The sequence below is a fragment of the Trematosphaeria pertusa genome (genome assembly GCF_010094035.1).
Source record: "Trematosphaeria pertusa strain CBS 122368 unplaced genomic scaffold BU26scaffold_27, whole genome shotgun sequence".
NCBI lineage: Eukaryota > Fungi > Ascomycota > Dothideomycetes > Pleosporales > Trematosphaeriaceae > Trematosphaeria > Trematosphaeria pertusa.
Window position 1 is genome coordinate 151,272 of NW_022987238.1, and position 15,684 is coordinate 166,955.

The window sequence follows — 15,684 nt, forward strand, 5'->3', positions numbered from 1 at the left end:
TCGAAATTTGTCATTTGGTCCACGGGAGAAAGGCGTCCGGCGAATGACTCTTGACCATTGCTCTTTTGTATATGGGCTGGGTGTGTTTTGTACATATCAGTGTTCGTTCTTGGACTTTTTCCTCGGGAGATACTCACAAGGAAGATACCCTCAGGAGGCTGTGGTCGCCGTGGCTCGACTGTTTCGCTACGGTGAAAGCATAATGTCTGGTGGACGTCTATGCGATGGATGTGTAATGAAAGCATTCTTTGCATTTGAAACGCTCCGGTCGACATCATGCAGTATGCGCGAGTATCGCTTGGATCGTTCTGACTTCGTCTCCGTCAACGACTTCGCCAGGTTTGGTAATGGCCGCTGAATGATACCATTCGACATTTGCCGTCGCCCTCAGAGCGTCGATATTCATCGATCGAATGCCTCCGCCAAGTATGAATGAAATCCTGTTCCCATACTCTTTATGTAGGCCGGCGACTTTGTCCGCTCCGCGAACCGCATCAGGCTGACCACCACTCGTCAAGACCGATGTGAAGCCACATTCGATAAGGTGTTGTGTGGCTTGGGAAAGATCCAGGACTTGATCGAATGCCCGGTGAAATGTGCAAGGCAGGGGGGCTGCCAGTTCGATCAGCTCTCGATTTCGAGCTTTGTCCACGCGATTCTGCTCATCCAAGATACCGAAGACGAACCCGCTAGCTTCCGGCTTGAAGAGATGGACATCCGCCTTCATCTGCTCGTACTCGATTTCTGAATACGTAAAGTTGCCCGGCCTGGGCCGTATCATGACATTGATAGGTTTCGTGGTCTCCTTGCGTATGCTCTGGACACAATCGGGGGAAGGCGTGACACCTCCGGCAACGTAGTCCGCACAAAGCTCGATTCGGTCGGCCCCTGCTTCCGCAGCTACTATGGCGGATGAGATGTCGAAGCAGGCGACTTCCAGCATTGCGGAATGTTAGGTGATGTGGTATTGCGGAAACAGTCTGTGTGTGTTGTCCTAGAAATTCAGTGGTTGCGCTATCCCGATCGAGATTAGTGCATTCAGCAAACCTTTGGAATACCTGCAGAACCTCAAGTTAAGAGCCCCATACGCATATTCAGATACGCATATTTAAATACGGAAGTCACCTAGCTACGTTGATTCTACGAGGGGAAATGCTAATAAAGTCGATACTCGTCCACCCATGTACATGAAAATATGCTCTCTCTTCCTTCGTCCCTCAGAAAGATGCTGACATTGAAGGATATCCGAGTCGCAGACCAATCGAACCCTTCACTTCAAGACCCAGAAGCTGCTCTGCTTCCACTTCATGCATTGCCTCCAGGCATCGAGTAGCGGCAAGAACACAATGCACAGAACTCCGTCTTGCTCTTCCAGCAGTGCGCAAGGTCGTGAAGGCACTTTAGGCTCAGAACCTTCACCGGAACATCCTTCACAAGCTCTCCGTTGTCGTTTGAAAGTCGAAAACTTTGCATCGTCGAGAAGCCCGGTGAGGATGCAAGTGTTTTGACTTGGCCCCATGCTAAACCATCGCGCGAAGTTCGAGGCATCAATATGTCGGTAAAGCTCACCGAGCAGAAAGTCCTCTAGGTCCTTGGGCATGTTGGCCCTTTTCTTCGTAGCTCCTGGTATTTCCAGTAGGACTGGATAACGCATTGGGAGTCCACCAATCCCCAAGCCTTGCGGTTGCGAAACGAAGAGAGCACGAGGATCGGGGCTCGAATTTCGAATAGATCGATCCTTGAGGCCGCCCATCGACGCGTCCGCGTCCATTCCCGGAGTACTCCTATGCAACATAGCGAGTGTGCACATGTCGTCCTTTCTCGACAGCGGCGCCTGGGTGGGTGGTGGGACTTGGACTTCAGCCGGTTTTGGAGCAGCCTCGCTGGCTTGTCTGGCTTTCTGGTGATCGGCTTCACTAGCTGGACTGGAATATCTCGCCACAGTCGCTGAGGAAGAGCAGGCTGTTGTGTCTGACAAAGCGGTTCGCGCTCGATAACGGCCTCTTCTTTGTCGCCTACGCTTGGGTATGTTCTCGAAAGAGTCATGTTCCCTGCTCCGTTTTGTGACCGGTGCCATGGAAGTGCTGTTCTGTTAAAGTGTGTCAATTTCCACGCGAAGTGTGTGAGAAGGGTGGAAGAGACCTACCTGGCCGCTGAGCGTAGCCCTAGGTGCCTCTTCGAGGGCCATGAAGAATTGTATCATAGCTTTGTACTTCGAAGCCTGTTCCCTCAGCCCATCTGGCTTCTCCACTTCATTCTTCACAGCTTGATACTCTGCCGCCGCGAACCTCAGAAAGCGTGCCTCGGATACCAGAGACTCCAATGCCAGTAGGCCTCCTGCCTTTTCGACCAACGGATTCACAGCGTCTGCAAGCGATAGTTTGTCAGTCAACGCCTGCATGCCTCCCATCACCCGTGTAAGCCCCCACCAATGTTTTGCCTCCCTCGCCTTAGCCCTCAGACCGCGTTGGCCACCTTCCGCTTGCAGCTGGATTATGTTTGCACTCTCTCGTTCGTATGTCGGAGACCCTTCAATCACACCGTGGAGGGTTGCAGCCAACTTCCGCATATCGCTGTGCTTGCGGACCAGCTGCTGGAATTGCTCCGCGAGCGTATCGTACTCATAATGGCTAAGATCGAGCTGATCTGCCACGTGTTAGTGAGGGACCAGGGACGAGTGTGGTGGGCCTTGAGGGTGCCACTTACTGCGCAATGATTCGACTTGTCGCTGCCCTGTTTCCGCATCCTGTGTGTGCGTGAGACGGTGTTTATGGCCGGTTTGCACCTAGATCACTCACGGCAGGCTGCAGCTCTTCCGGATTCTCTGCTGGTAGCTCCTCGGAGGGTTCGCTCTTCGCACCTGGGCCGCTGAGTGCCGACAGTGCTGGCTTTGCATCATCAGCTGGGTCTGAGCCGACCTTTGTTGCCATGTTGCAGAATGTCCACTGTAGTGGGGGGAATGCATAAGAATAGACGAAGGCAGAAAAGTTCTGAGTGGCAGGAGTGTCAACGCTAACCTCAGGCAGTTGCGATGCACGGCAAGAAGTACGAGGGGTACTTTCCGTCCGAGCAATATGAGCAGTTTGACTTAGACGCTTGCGCATCCCTCTTTGATCCGCTGGACTTGATTCTCCCGCGCACACCTGGCAAGAGGGGACGCTTCAGCTGCGAGGCCGAAAGGCCATGCCCATCTCCTTTGTGATCTACTCTATTCTTTGTTTATATATTCTCTTCTTCCGCTTCCACGACGGGCCCTGTAGCCCGGTAATGGCGATGCTGCCCTGCATTCGTTTGTAGAAGCCTCGAAACCCTCCATTCGGTATTCGCGCCGGCGCTACAAGAGGGGTGAGTAAGCACTCGTACACTGCGAGGCGAGCTTTCGCGGCCCTGGGAATGTGTGCGTGGGAATGCCGACAATGGAGCCTCGAGCAATGGTGCTCTCTTTGCGCGAATGGAATCGAGACACCGAAATGTCTCGTTGCGTCTCGAAGGGAACCGCCACATAAGGGCGTGATTACTGACTGCGCACGGTCATTTCGGGCCATCGACTTTCGTCATTCCGCTCCAGATCGCCTACATTTGACTGTACGTACCCGCGTACACATGGTAGCGCTCACTGACGTGTCCGAGGACACTGATATTCTACCACGATGCAAATGCCCCGTCTCGAAACGTCTCTTGCCGGAAAAAGCGTGCGTTGGCGCTTACCGTTGTACAGGCCCCAAGCGCCGTCCCGACAGACAAACGAAAGCTGCTTTTGGCCTCTCGTACCCAATTAATCCAACAAATTTCTATTTTTGACTTCTGAAACATGGGAAATCTCTTGTATTGCGGAACTCAGGTTGTGGCACACCAAAGACTACATGACATAATAAGAGGATGACAAGACTCCTGAAGAGGTTTCGTCGAGCGTTCCGGTAAGGTTGCACGACGTTCTTTCTTCGGTCGGAAGATCTGGATGGAACCCCAGCCCTTGGGGATCTGCATCTGCTGACGATGGCCACGAGCTCTTCTCCGGAACTACGCGCAGTATCAAGAGCAACTCGAGCGTGGAGTATTGGATCCCAGCCCGTAGGGCATTACGACGCAGCAGGGAGCAATCAGAGCGCAAGAACTACTTCAACCAACCGCGACGGCACAATTCACCTATGGCCGCGGCTGGACGGACCAGTGGCTCTAGATGCATTCTCTCGGGCATCCTCTCGCAATGCAACGACGGTCGGCAGCGAAGTTGAATGCCAGAACCAGCGGCCTCAGCTTCGAGCATCCATGACTTTCTACGATCATATCATCACCGGTTGGTGGTGGTGGGAACTCCTCAGCTGGCTCGTCGGCTTCTGTTGCACCGCGGCAATCTTAGGAGCTCTGATGTTCTACAAAGGGAAGAAGAAACCGCAATATATCATTTCTGGAAAAACCATGAACGCACATATCGCAGTGTTTGCTGCTGTGTCCAAGGCGGTGCTGATCCTGCCCGTGACAGGCTCTTGGTCAGTTGAACTGGGTTTGGTTCCAAAAGGAGAGCAGGCTCTGGGATTTCCACCTTTACGATAGCACAAGCCGTGGTCCATGGGGTTCCTTCATGCTTTTGCTCAGAACCAAGTCTAGGTCAGTATACATTTAGGAAGGGAAACATTTTCTTGTGGCTCATTGCAAATTAGGCATCTTGCATCGCTAGGTGCTGCTATTACGGTCCCTGCTTTAGCTTACGAGCCTTTCTTTTAGTAGATCGTTGTCTATCCTGAGCGAGCAACACCCGTGGGAAAGGCATTCAGCAGGGCTGCCACCTCCTTCATTATAGAGAGCGCGCCCAATTCACGGCAGTCGAACGTGTTCACGAATCCGTTGATGGTGTTGACGATTGATATCGCAATATTTATGCGAAATAGCTCTCGTCTAATGCCGGAACGGCGAGACTTGTAGCTGTATAGGCTCTGCTAGATATCACTCATTCCGTACGCACTGTATTCTGACTGTGGTCACAATGAATAGCGAAAACACCAGATATGCAAAGCATTCGGTCCTGTTACGGGGTCCATTCTGCAAGTCGCAGCGCCTAGACTCAGTATGGCGAGCCTGGGTGGCTGTGTCTGCTTGACTCATCGGTCAGCCTTCCAAGGCGACCCACCAGAAAATATAAAAGAAAGCTACGCTCGGCAGTCAGATTTCGTATACACAATGGCCACAATGCGTAATCGGCACATCGACGGAAACATGCATCCTTCTCCTATCATCAACCTTCCCAGTGAACTCTTTCTACAGATTCTGGAGAATATCTCGGACATAGGATACCTCTGGGCGACAGTGCGCCTTGTCTCTAAGTCTTTCAAAATCCACACCGAACGGGTGTTTCAATCGAGCCACCTTCCGACCCTGTCGATCTCACTCTCACTGCCGCGATACGATCCAGCAACTGGTACCCTGCGGTATCGCGGCTACGTCCCACAAACCGAAGTCACTCTGCGTTACGCTAGCCTGGACCAGGGCAATCGCCGCGTCGTAATGGCTACATCCACGATGGCCCCGAACGGTGAAAGCATGGCAGACTTGAAGGCCGCCGGTGTGCTGTCGGTGCAACGACTGGAGGAGGCGACGATATGGGTGTGGTTCGGGCGCAACCGAGGGAAAGGAGTGGGTATGGAGAATCTGGGGAATATCCGCTGGGATGATGAGCAGAAGATATGGTTTTGGGGGGTGGAATGGAAGAAACTCGTCAAGGCGTATTTCGAAGCAAAAGGGTCGAAAAGACGCTCCCAGAGAAACTTGGTTAGGCGAGCACGACACGGTGGGCCGTAGCCGAGTACGAGGATGGTGCCATTACGGTTGATTTGAGGAGCCACAGTGCCTTCCTGTGCTTTATTCCGTACTTGCGTTTTACCATGGGCTTTAAGAGTCGGGATAGAATGGGGCACGGATTTCGTCACCAGCAGGCTTCGCGAATGGCATGGGTTTTCGGTCCGTCAGAGGTAACTCTAAATTTAAAGTGTGGCCTGTGCTCATGGAAGGCCAAGCGCCACGGCGAAGCTGTGTGCAACTGTACCGATGATTCGCATTCGAAGAGTAGAAGGATGGCGTACTGATACGGCATCTGAAGCCGCCATCTCCCCCAGGAGTACGCGCAATCTTGGATGCCGGATACCTCGGTGCCTTCAAGACTGAGGTGAAGCTGCGGCTCGGAACCTGAGACAGCCCGCTGCATACCCTTGCCGCCTGATGAAGCTTCCTGAGACGTCAACGTCTCGGCCCATTCAATGCGTTCATGCCTCACCCACATGAAGGGTGTCCGATTATGGCTTGCTGAGGCAGATGTGAAGCACGCGGGAGAAATAAGTTTACATTTCGTTATTTACTTTAGCGCCGAAGATAGGAAAAAGAAGCGCCCTTAGAACCAGTCCAAATGAAGCGCTGCGCTTCATCCTCCGTAGAGTGATGCCTTTGTACCCTCCCCGAGAACAAAGGCGTATTCTATGTCGATGACGGACCCAAAAATCTCGAAGAAAGTACATTACCACAAGAATACTGCAAACCACCTGTCTCTGCTTCTACCGTCACTCCCATGCATGCATCCCCTTCAGTCCATGATAGCCTAGGCCTTACGCGACAAATTCGCGAGCTGCGAACTTCTTGCGACCAAAGCGTCCACGGCCGCGTCCCTTGCCGGCGCCACCTTGGCCTTGACCTTGCTGACCCTGCTGAGCTTGACCCGCTTGACCTTGTTGACCCTGCTGAGCTTGACCCTGTTGACCCTGCTGAGCTTGACCCGCTTGACCCTGCTGAGCCTGGCCTTGCTGAGCTTGACCTTGTTGACCCTGTTGACCTTGCTGAGCCTGCTGTCCATTCTGGTTTGCATTCTGACCGTTCTGGGCGTTCTGGCCCGCGTTGCCTGCGTTACCAGCATTGCCTGCGTTACCAGCATTGTTGTTGCCACCATTACCGGCTCCGACAGTGAATCGAACGCAGTCATCCTGAGCGCCACGTTGAGCGACGGGCATGAGTACAGGCTGATGGTTGCTGGCAGAGGTCATGGAGCAGGCACGGTAGTTACCATTAGGAAGACCGGCAGCGAGTTCGGCTGCGAGGAGACCTTGGTTGTTGCCCGCATCGTTGATACCCTTGAAGAAAACGAAATCTTGCGCATCCGGAGGCGTAGCAGGATTGAGAGAGTCGCCGAGGTCCTGGACTGTGATGTGCGTGTGGCCGACAACATTGCCTCCATTAAGAGCCTGGGGAGCAGCGTAGTAGGTGACGTCCGGGTTAGTGAAGGACCCGGCCTCCAGGTTGGCGATTTGAACTTGGAAGTTGATGGCCGTGTTGGCATCAATGTCGTCACCATTCTGCGGGTTCTGGAAGGCGGCAGAGATCATGTTGGTGGAAGCAGGAATGTCACCCATCACTACTCTCGTCAGAAGAATGCGCTGGGGGTAGAGATCACTAGAACCTACCGATACCGTTGCAGGAACCCTGCTTGACTTGGAGGCCGTTGGTGAGCGTCTTGCCGGTACAGAAGTTGATGAAGTTGGCTTCATCACTATCGAGGTTAGCAAGATAGGAGGCAATTCGAGGGAATTTGCACTGACGTGGCAGAGGCAGCCTGACCCGCCTCAGCACCCGCATCCAGACCATCCGACTGGCTGTTCGTCTGCACATTGTTCGGGTCAAGAGCGAGAGCGTCGGCATTGCCACCGTTGGCGTTGTTGTTGGCGTTGTCCTGGCCATTCTGGTTCTGACCGTTCTGAGCTGCCTGCTGCTGCTGCTGTTGTTGTTGTTGCTGCTGGTTGTTGTTCCCGCCGTTGCCCTTCCCCTTCCCTTTCCCGAACTGAGCCTGAGTGACACCGGCTGCGAGCAGCAATGGCAACAAGGTAGAGAAACGCATGGCGGCGACGAAGACGAAGACGGGCGTAGAATACGGTATGGGTGTCTGTAAAAGAATGGACGCCGGCTCGCGGTAGATTAAGACGAATAGAACAGACACGTTCAACGTGATCTGAAGAAAGAACGGCGAGGAAAGAAGAGAAAGGAATGTAACCCTCAATGGACCCAGGTGCGGTAGAAAACTAGTGACTGAGGATGGTAGAAAAAGACGACTTGGACGACCATGCGAGGACCTTTAAGTCCTTGGCGACGTTCGACGATTAGGAAACCTGGCAAGGCGGCTGAGGGTACCTTGGGCATGAAACCCACGATGAGGGCGGACGTGTCTCACGAACTATCCCGCCTGCCTGCCTGTGATGAGCGCACGGGGCGCGAGAATCAAGAAGCGCCATGTTGACTGAGGCTTCAACCGCAGCCTTCCGGAACGAAATGTGCCCAAGGCATTGAAGACGTTGCTGGAAACGGGCAACGTCTGAGGGTGCGAGGAGGTGGAGGTGAGGTCTGAGGCTCGGGTGGTTTTAGGTTGCCTGCACTAACCCTGATGGGGCGGCGCTAAACCGGATGGGAGAAGCCAAGCATAATCTTAATTCCAGTCGTCTCAAGGACTTTGCAGCCTCAAACCGCTCTGATGCCTTCCCCACGACAACCGAACCCTCGGCAGGACGCTCTCGACGATCCCGACTCCTGTTCTGCGCGCTTGGAGGCGGCGAGGGCAAGAAGCTTGGCCTCCCTTAGCGCGCCAGCCCCTAAGGTCTAACCCTCGATCGGACTAGCAAGACCCTCTTTGGGAGCAAAACGGCCCAGTCGGACTCCAATATCTGTCATCGCGACGGCCGTCGAACTGCGACAAGTGGCAGCGTGGTCGGATCTGAGGCAGGAAACGAAATCCAGGTGCGTCCTTTGGATACCTCGCTTCTCCGTGTAGTCCCCCTTTCAAAGATTTCGACCCGTACGAGTCGTGATTTGGCACCTATATTCCGTTCAGCAACATATTTGCTATCCGTACTATCCGTATGACATTGCGCAGGGACGGTCTCCGGAGGTGGCACAGGCTCCCATTATTTTGCGACTTTTCCTCAGGCTCTCAAGGCTTCTATCCATCCGCTCCACCGCACGTCACGATCTGCGGTCCATATTTGATGTGCCCATTCGGAGTGATCGTTTCCGATAGGATCTACCAATTGCACCGTCCAACACGGAGAAAGAGGTAAGAATCGACCCATTTCCGGGAGCCCCAGACAACATCCAACCTTGCGGCCTTATGCTCCCATCTCTCACTATCCCAATAGGTTGGACCCGCCGAACGTGACAGAAGCGGAAGTCGTTTTACCCCACGGACTGCGCGTCTTTTGGCAGTTTGACAACCACAACACCTTGGCATTTCATCCAGCACGTTTGCCAAGCATTTTACCGTTGAGACTCAGAGAGATTCTGGTGAATCAGCCTTTGGTGCCCCGCTATTTCGGAACACACGCCTTGCGGATGGTTCTTGGCCTCATTCTTGGTCTTAGTCTTGGTCGTGGGTCTACTACATACAAGCCTTCAAGATTCCGGAATCAGCGCCGCAAAAGAATGTTGCTAACGCCTCTTCCCGTCTTTCCAAGGGGGATGAGCACCAAGACTTCGGCTGATGTTGCCGACCCATGTCATCTTGCGTAACTGCGTCCAATGCCTCTCTACACCTCACCCGAAGCCTCGCCCTCTCAGATTGTTAATCGGCCCTCCATCACTTGGACAGCGTCTCCGGCCAGGAACACCTTGTCGATCACTGCCTCCTCCTTCATGACCACATCGATGTGGATATCGCTACGCCGACCCATCTCTACACCCTGCGTAATTGCGTACTTGAGCGTCTGCTTGGACTCGCCTTCCACGAGAGAAAGATACGCAGCCAGATCACTTGCCGCACTCCCGGTCGCCGGATCTTCGAGGGTACCTTCAATCATTCTGGTCCTGAGTGACCTAACACCGTCCGCACTCTCTCCCGTTTTGACGTAGAAGTACGTCCCGACGAACGATCTGCTCCAGCCTTGATCAAGATCATCAGCCCCAAGTCTAGAAGAAGTTGTTGCTACCAGCTTGAGAGCTTCCAGACTCTCAAGCTCGACAAGGACGAATGTCATGCCGTTGACAATCGACACTATAGGGTATTGTTCCCTGAGATGCACCTCGCCTCTGCGATAGGCTTCTCCTAGTTGCGGTTGGATCTTGAGTAGTCCTTCCCGGGGCCAAACTTTTCCATGGATGTGGCTGTGGATGGTTTGTCAGCTCAGTGCTCAAAGGTTGGCTATCGCTGCTCATCATCTACGTGAGTGTGTCATCAGCCAGCGCCGTGGCTAGACTGTTCGGTCCATAAGAGAGCGCCCACTTACACGTCATGAGGAATCTCTGCCCTAGCAATTTTCCCGTCAAATCGAAGTTCGACGGGTCCCGCCTTCAAGTTGAACCTGGCTTTAACCCCTCCTTCCTCTATATTACTATGACGGGCCTCATTCGAAAGGACGAAGCATGCAGTCCCAATAGTGGGGTGTCCCGCGAACGGGAGCTCTTCGACCGTAGTGAAGATATCTACCGTCCACGAGTCCAACTGACCGTCCTCACGCTCGTGGAGAAATGTTGTCTCAGAAAGATTGAACTCCCTCGCGATCTTCTGCATTTGTTCCTGACTTAAGGGACATGTTTTGGGGACGCGCACGACCGCAAGTGGATTTCCCTGGTATTTCGTGTCGGTGAACACGTCAAGGATCGCGAAATCGAGCTGGAGAAGATTGGAAGCCATCTGGACAGATAGTAAATTCGGCGGTGCTGTTGTCGTGGACCAGAGATGCTCCGCTTGCTTTTCTGTGCTAATGTTCTATGCTATATTGAATGACTCATCGCCGCTCCCGATCTTTGCTCGCAACGGGCGCGATTGCAAAGTCACATAGCGACGTTTGTATCGATGCTTGCGATCGACCAATAAAAGTCGTGAGGAGTATTGTGCATGAGCCTGACCGGTTCATACCAACCTTGGAACAGCTTTGACCACAAACCCGTGGTCCAATTCAAAACCACGTGACTAACGCTGACTAATATTTTGTCTTGGTGTGGGACACGGCAAACGCCTCTTGCACATTTGTCAAACTCGACGTTCGTATTCGGCGTTGAAGGTTCAACAAGAGCTGAACTCCACCTCCTTTTCCAGAATGCACGCGGTCGCGCAATGCTCCATTCGATTTTCAACGCAGGGTTGGACCTCGATCCGCCTCCACGCAAAGCTTCCGCGGGCAGAGCCCCCACGGCGTTTCCGTTATTGTTGCGTAGCCATCAACATCTGTTCTTCCGATGGGCAATTCCCAATGCGGCAAATCATATGCCGTGGGCTTGCTCCGTGGCGATCGTCGAAGTATTGGATGCGGTGCCACTTAATCCCGTCCCACGATCAGCTCGGAGATTATTCTGGGCTGAGATGCGCTCATCTCAAGCGCGTCGCTGTGGGACGTCGTTTGTTGACGCGTTTTCGCGCGCGTAGTCTCCAATGCCATCGTGTTCTCTGGGATGCCTGCAGTAATCTCCAATATTGATTTTTTTTTTTTTGCGCAGTCAGCTGCGCCGTCGTCGATGAGTGACATGGTATCCCTCTCCAGAAGATGGACGTCTATTTGCAGCATCTCATGTCCACATCGAGGCGCGATCCTGCAGCTCGGCCGACTGCAAACAACGGAAACCCGGCTTTTGCCCCTCCGCGGCGCTTTTTGGAGGAGCCGTCGCTATCGAGCTCCCGAGGATGGCTCTCCTCAATCTGATAGCATGCGCGGGGACACCCTACCGGACAGCCTCTGACATGGTTTGCAAGTTCCCAACGTCTCTGTCAGGCCGCCCTTCATTACGCTGCCGTGTGGGCGTTTGGTGGTGATCGTGGATGCTTTTTTGGAGATAAGGAGGGTTCTATCGATATCGGTTCGCGGTTCTCCTACCCATGCTCGGCGCTTTGACTTTCTGGCGGTCCAGGGCAATGCCGCCGCACGGGCCTCTTTCTCCACGATTTCAGGGAACCCGCTGCAGAGAAAGGCTCAAGGGCCGTCATTGGGGGTCAGCACTGGCGTGACCTGGTGGCCTGCTTTAAGGCCAGCACTCTACACTGAATCATCACTGAACACAGCAGAAGAGCTGGATTGGAAGGAATGGCGGGATGGCCGCGATTGGCGGGATGCGAAAGATGTCTGAGATACCGCTGGCTGTTCTGAGGCTGACGGAATGGTCACGAAAGTCTGTTGGCTGGAGGGGCGGGAACAGGTCTGAGACGGGTCCATCACCAACAGCTGCGGGAGCAACTGCACGACGACCTCGTGGCCCTCGGTCCCGAGCTCTGCGGTCCGAATGTGGGCATACTCTGCTCGCTCCGGCAGCACTTTCGCAGCGATTTTCTCATTGGGCCGGTTTGACAGAATTCCTGGGCTGCTACTGGCGGTCTGCACCTGTTGCAGCTGCATCTGCAAGGCCTAGTGTGAGGCCGCAGGGAACGGCTGCGGTTTGCAATGCACCTGTTCCCTAAACACTGCATTTGTGTTGCGAATTGATTACTGCTTGGCGGTCGTTTGCTCTGTGCGGCACAGGTCTGGCAGCGGAAACAGTCGATCGGATTGATTCAGTTAGTAGGTGTGAGCAGCGAGGGCCGCGTAGAGTGGGAACCTCCTCGCAGCCACGACTCACGGCGCCGGGCTGACGGCGGCCATGACAATGGAGCCTCCACTCTCGCACCGTCGTGCTACACCGGGCCCGCCGCCCGCCCATGGACAGGTCCGAGGCGCTAGAGGAGAGCGACGCAGGAGAGGCGCTCCCACGGCGCACCGGGGGCGCGTGAAGCTCTGGATAAAAGAGACGGCCGGCTGCAGCATCGCGGGCTGCGTGAGCGCTGCTGCTGGCTCCTGGCGAGGCGTGCGGCGCTGCACGAAGGCGGGGTTGACTCGAGCGATGTCGCAGTGTGACTTGCGAGCAGAAAAGAACGTTTGCAGGCCCGCGCAGGGCCATTCACTTGCGCGGAACGGGGCCGGGCTAGCCGTGTTCGGCACGCTGGGCCTTCGCGCCCAAAGCCCCGGCATCCCGGTCCCTGCGGCTCGTCGTTTTCACTGCTCAGCATCCCTGCCGGGCAATGGTGGTCCGCGCTGGTGCGGATTTGCGCTTCGACGCGCATAGTGTGGCGCGCAGGGGTCCCCGAGCAGCTCTGCGCCGACGACGAAAAACCCTTCGAGCCCGCGAGCTCCCACGGCTGCCCGCCGCCGACCTCGACCTCGACCTCGACCTCGCTGCCACTTCCCCAGGCGCGCATTGCACTCCGTTTCCTTTCTTTCCTGCCCGCTCCGCAGCCGCCGCCCGCGCCCTGCGTGTTTGTCGTTCATTTGTTTACCCACCCAGCACTCTCGCGCGCCCGTTTGCACCAGCCCCAACACCCCAAACAGTGAGACCGGGGTGCCGGTCTGGAAACTGGAAACCTTCGCAGCACCCACGCAGGCGCCCCGCGCAGAGACTCGAGCACTTGTTCCGTCTCTACAGCGTCCTGTCGAAGGCAGCTGCTCATATTCTCTTCTCATCCCGCCGTCGCCGCTCGCGCCTTCCCTCCTTCTCTTCTCTTCTCTTCTCACCCTCCCGCACCCCACCAACCCCACGTTCTTTCGTCTGCCCTGCCGCTCTCGGGCCGCTCTCTGTGCTCGCGTCGACAATCGCCAGGCTTCGGCCCGCCCGTCGTCAGACGTTCTGCGTCTCTATTATCGGGACGAGGCTTGCCCACCAAGGAGCTCCTGGCTCCACCGCGTCATTTCCGCCCAGGTTCAACCCTCGACGCAAACACTATTCTCTCGGACCCAGTACCTACTTCTGTTCCGTTTACGCTCGCGCTGCCCATCATGTCTTCAAACCACTCCCGGAATCCCTCTGAGGAGACGAATGCCACCACCAACTCCTACAATATGATCCTGGAGCACGTCTTGCAGTACCCTGGCAGCTATGAGCTTCCTCTCCGGACTATGTACACTCTCAACTGCGCCCCGCGAGCTCAGCCACTACCGAGGGACCTCTCCCGTGCACCTTCGCCCACGGGCACCGGCCACTCCAGCAACCCATCTCCCATCGCAGGACAGCTCACCTGGAACGATGCCGAGTCGGCTTCCATCAACTTCACCTCGCAGCTCATGCACCACATCAACTCGCTGCCCCAGCAACCAAGCTCCCTCCCGCCTACCTTCATCGTCAGTTTCGTCAGCCGCATCTTCCACCCTAGTCTGTCTCTCGTCGACTTCCCTCAGGCATTGACTGCGCTGGATTACCTCAGGGATCTGGAAACCCGAAGGCGGAAAGAGATGGTAGCCGCCTTCGCCCGCGTTCACATCCACCCGGAGAGCTTCGAGGCTGATATTGACGCCATATCCGGAAAGTATCCTGGCATTGCCCTATGGGCTAAGAATCTCGAGGGCAAGAACAAGAAGGCCGAGCTTTACTATGCTAAGATGTGGCTTGGAGTGCGCCGATGGGTGAGTTCCACCGTTTCGCCAGAGACCTGGTTGCTGACCATCACACAGATCATGATCAATGAGCTGTCGCTTCATCCGTTCAACAAGATAAATTGCATGGGCATGCTGAACACCTTGCTGCCTCCTCAGCAGAACGGGGGAAAGCTGCCTTCTTCATTACTTAATCATCAGACTCTGAAGCAGGAACGAGAGAGCTTCTTCCATTACATCCAGCAAGTGCAAAAGCACGGTGCCGGCGTTCTTCGGCCTCTGATGGAAGGAGAGAAGACCAACTGGCCTGTTGTACAGAAGGAGGTGGACAAGTATCTGCGCGTTGCAAAGAATATCATCGACGACTGTATGGCTACGCTGGGCACTGAAGATTTCAAGCCCGTGGAGGAGTCCAGGAAGGGAAAGAAGACCGACTCTGGTGTCAGCTTTGGTTCCGAGTTGAGACCGAGCACCGGCTCGAGCCTAGAGAAGCCGCTGCCGGATTCACCCGCCGATGCCTCTGTACCGAAAGGCCTCAGCACGCTTGAGAAGATTACGCGCGAATTCAAGCGGATGCGAGTCAAGACCAGGCCAGACGTTGAGGAAATCGTAAAGATGGAACAGCATCTACCAATGACGGGGGAGAACAAAGGAAAGAAGATTAAGAAGGCACGGTCCATCGCCAGCCTCGGTCGCCTCAAGCAGGCGAATTCTAGCTCGACATCGCTGGCCGGAAGCAGGAAAGGGAGCGATGCTGTTCCTTTCGATGCCGAAGAGATGAGACGCGCCCGGATGGTGTACGAAGCCTCTCAGGCGCCAAATGCGATGTAAGGGCTTGAAGTGGCCCTCGAAATGTCAGATGAAAACCACGCGCTGCAACGACGACGACTTTTCTTTTGTTACGAGAGGATGCGGATCTCACGGACTAAACAACCTGATGATTACACCGAGGTCGAAAAACTATCGATGAAGCGGCCTGGCCTGTGCACTACGAGGGTTCCCGAACGACGAAATGCAGATGCCCGACGCCGTCTGGGATGGACTGTCATGGTGGTGGCCTAGGATGCGAATTCCTTCTTTTCCCCTTTGTTCTTCTACCCCTCGTCTTACACTTGCAGGCGGCTACCTTGTTGAAGCGGCGTTTCTTCTTCCTGTTCGGATCCACCGCAGGCGTTTCAAAGGCTACACCCTCACGGGTCGAAAAGCAGGTAGTGCTTTGCGTTCTATTCCCCTGTTCGCTTATGTACAGCCTGTCTCATTTCACTCTTTCGTTGCATGTTCATACTTTAGGGCACTGGAATCATGGGACGGCGTTCCGCCTTGGGCGTGGGAAAGC

General features: G+C 54.9%; 8 protein-coding genes across 8 annotated transcripts; 3 read left to right on the forward strand and 5 right to left on the reverse strand.

Annotated features, from left to right (window-relative positions):
* Positions 1–16: 16 nt before the first annotated feature.
* Positions 17–1,086, reverse strand: BU26DRAFT_188784 (uncharacterized protein). Its single transcript, XM_033820486.1, has 2 exons — positions 138–1,086; positions 17–76 (listed from the first exon to the last, which is right to left on the reverse strand). The coding sequence occupies exon 1, from the start codon at positions 941–943 to the stop codon at positions 275–277; it is 669 nt and encodes a 222-aa protein (XP_033675762.1). The 5' UTR covers positions 944–1,086; the 3' UTR covers positions 17–76; positions 138–274.
* A 47-nt stretch (positions 1,087–1,133) lies between these two features.
* BU26DRAFT_556556 (uncharacterized protein) lies at positions 1,134–3,462 on the reverse strand. The gene is made up of 4 exons (XM_033832390.1): positions 2,799–3,462; positions 2,707–2,746; positions 2,147–2,646; positions 1,134–2,089 (listed from the first exon to the last, which is right to left on the reverse strand). Exons 1-4 carry the CDS (start codon positions 3,102–3,104, stop codon positions 1,271–1,273), a joined length of 1,665 nt encoding a protein of 554 aa, XP_033675763.1. The 5' UTR covers positions 3,105–3,462; the 3' UTR covers positions 1,134–1,270.
* A 393-nt stretch (positions 3,463–3,855) lies between these two features.
* Positions 3,856–4,805, forward strand: BU26DRAFT_525671 (uncharacterized protein). The gene is made up of 3 exons (XM_033830559.1): positions 3,856–3,917; positions 4,008–4,608; positions 4,662–4,805. The coding sequence occupies exons 1-2, from the start codon at positions 3,880–3,882 to the stop codon at positions 4,552–4,554; spliced, it is 585 nt and encodes a 194-aa protein (XP_033675764.1). The 5' UTR covers positions 3,856–3,879; the 3' UTR covers positions 4,555–4,608; positions 4,662–4,805.
* Positions 4,806–5,083: 278 nt separating this feature from the next.
* Positions 5,084–5,913, forward strand: BU26DRAFT_525672 (uncharacterized protein). Its single transcript, XM_033830560.1, has one exon. The coding sequence runs from the start codon at positions 5,179–5,181 to the stop codon at positions 5,794–5,796; it is 618 nt and encodes a 205-aa protein (XP_033675765.1). The 5' UTR covers positions 5,084–5,178; the 3' UTR covers positions 5,797–5,913.
* A 520-nt stretch (positions 5,914–6,433) lies between these two features.
* BU26DRAFT_188737 (uncharacterized protein) lies at positions 6,434–8,131 on the reverse strand. Its single transcript, XM_033820485.1, has 3 exons — positions 7,578–8,131; positions 7,443–7,528; positions 6,434–7,393 (listed from the first exon to the last, which is right to left on the reverse strand). The coding sequence occupies exons 1-3, from the start codon at positions 7,871–7,873 to the stop codon at positions 6,594–6,596; spliced, it is 1,182 nt and encodes a 393-aa protein (XP_033675766.1). The 5' UTR covers positions 7,874–8,131; the 3' UTR covers positions 6,434–6,593.
* Positions 8,132–9,312: 1,181 nt separating this feature from the next.
* On the reverse strand, positions 9,313–10,708 carry BU26DRAFT_525676 (Diaminopimelate epimerase-like protein). Its single transcript, XM_033830561.1, has 2 exons — positions 10,245–10,708; positions 9,313–10,122 (listed from the first exon to the last, which is right to left on the reverse strand). The coding sequence occupies exons 1-2, from the start codon at positions 10,649–10,651 to the stop codon at positions 9,576–9,578; spliced, it is 954 nt and encodes a 317-aa protein (XP_033675767.1). The 5' UTR covers positions 10,652–10,708; the 3' UTR covers positions 9,313–9,575.
* A 1,898-nt stretch (positions 10,709–12,606) lies between these two features.
* On the reverse strand, positions 12,607–13,467 carry BU26DRAFT_189274 (uncharacterized protein). Its single transcript, XM_033820490.1, has one exon. It carries the CDS (start codon positions 13,178–13,180, stop codon positions 12,662–12,664), a length of 519 nt encoding a protein of 172 aa, XP_033675768.1. The 5' UTR covers positions 13,181–13,467; the 3' UTR covers positions 12,607–12,661.
* On the forward strand, positions 13,468–15,270 carry BU26DRAFT_189275 (uncharacterized protein). Its single transcript, XM_033820491.1, has 2 exons — positions 13,468–14,378; positions 14,427–15,270. Exons 1-2 carry the CDS (start codon positions 13,755–13,757, stop codon positions 15,177–15,179), a joined length of 1,377 nt encoding a protein of 458 aa, XP_033675769.1. The 5' UTR covers positions 13,468–13,754; the 3' UTR covers positions 15,180–15,270.
* The last annotated feature ends 414 nt before the right edge of the window (positions 15,271–15,684 follow it).

What these genes read in the sequence shown, in the direction of transcription:
- BU26DRAFT_189274 (XM_033820490.1), bottom strand. Translation starts at nt 13,180, where the DNA reads ATGCGCGCCTGGGGAAGTGGCAGCGAGGTCGAGGTCGAGGTCGAGGTC.
- BU26DRAFT_188737 (XM_033820485.1), bottom strand. Translation starts at nt 7,873, where the DNA reads ATGCGTTTCTCTACCTTGTTGCCATTGCTGCTCGCAGCCGGTGTCACT. An exon ending in GGTCAGGCTGCCTCTGCCAC is followed by an intron (nt 7,529 to 7,577) that starts GTCAGTGCAAAT and finishes TAACCTCGATAG; the next exon opens with TGATGAAGCCAACTTCATCA. An exon ending in GGGTTCCTGCAACGGTATCG is followed by an intron (nt 7,394 to 7,442) that starts GTAGGTTCTAGT and finishes TGACGAGAGTAG; the next exon opens with TGATGGGTGACATTCCTGCT.
- BU26DRAFT_189275 (XM_033820491.1), top strand. Translation starts at nt 13,755, where the DNA reads ATGTCTTCAAACCACTCCCGGAATCCCTCTGAGGAGACGAATGCCACC. An exon ending in GGCTTGGAGTGCGCCGATGG is followed by an intron (nt 14,379 to 14,426) that starts GTGAGTTCCACC and finishes ACCATCACACAG; the next exon opens with ATCATGATCAATGAGCTGTC.
- BU26DRAFT_525671 (XM_033830559.1), top strand. Translation starts at nt 3,880, where the DNA reads ATGACAAGACTCCTGAAGAGGTTTCGTCGAGCGTTCCG. An exon ending in AGGTTTCGTCGAGCGTTCCG is followed by an intron (nt 3,918 to 4,007) that starts GTAAGGTTGCAC and finishes GATGGCCACGAG; the next exon opens with CTCTTCTCCGGAACTACGCG.
- BU26DRAFT_556556 (XM_033832390.1), bottom strand. Translation starts at nt 3,104, where the DNA reads ATGCGCAAGCGTCTAAGTCAAACTGCTCATATTGCTCGGACGGAAAGT. An exon ending in CGGAAGAGCTGCAGCCTGCC is followed by an intron (nt 2,747 to 2,798) that starts GTGAGTGATCTA and finishes ACGCACACACAG; the next exon opens with GATGCGGAAACAGGGCAGCG. An exon ending in ACAAGTCGAATCATTGCGCA is followed by an intron (nt 2,647 to 2,706) that starts GTAAGTGGCACC and finishes AACACGTGGCAG; the next exon opens with ATCAGCTCGATCTTAGCCAT.
- BU26DRAFT_525676 (XM_033830561.1), bottom strand. Translation starts at nt 10,651, where the DNA reads ATGGCTTCCAATCTTCTCCAGCTCGATTTCGCGATCCTTGACGTGTTC. An exon ending in GCAGAGATTCCTCATGACGT is followed by an intron (nt 10,123 to 10,244) that starts GTAAGTGGGCGC and finishes AACCATCCACAG; the next exon opens with CCACATCCATGGAAAAGTTT.
- BU26DRAFT_525672 (XM_033830560.1), top strand. Translation starts at nt 5,179, where the DNA reads ATGGCCACAATGCGTAATCGGCACATCGACGGAAACATGCATCCTTCT.
- BU26DRAFT_188784 (XM_033820486.1), bottom strand. Translation starts at nt 943, where the DNA reads ATGCTGGAAGTCGCCTGCTTCGACATCTCATCCGCCATAGTAGCTGCG.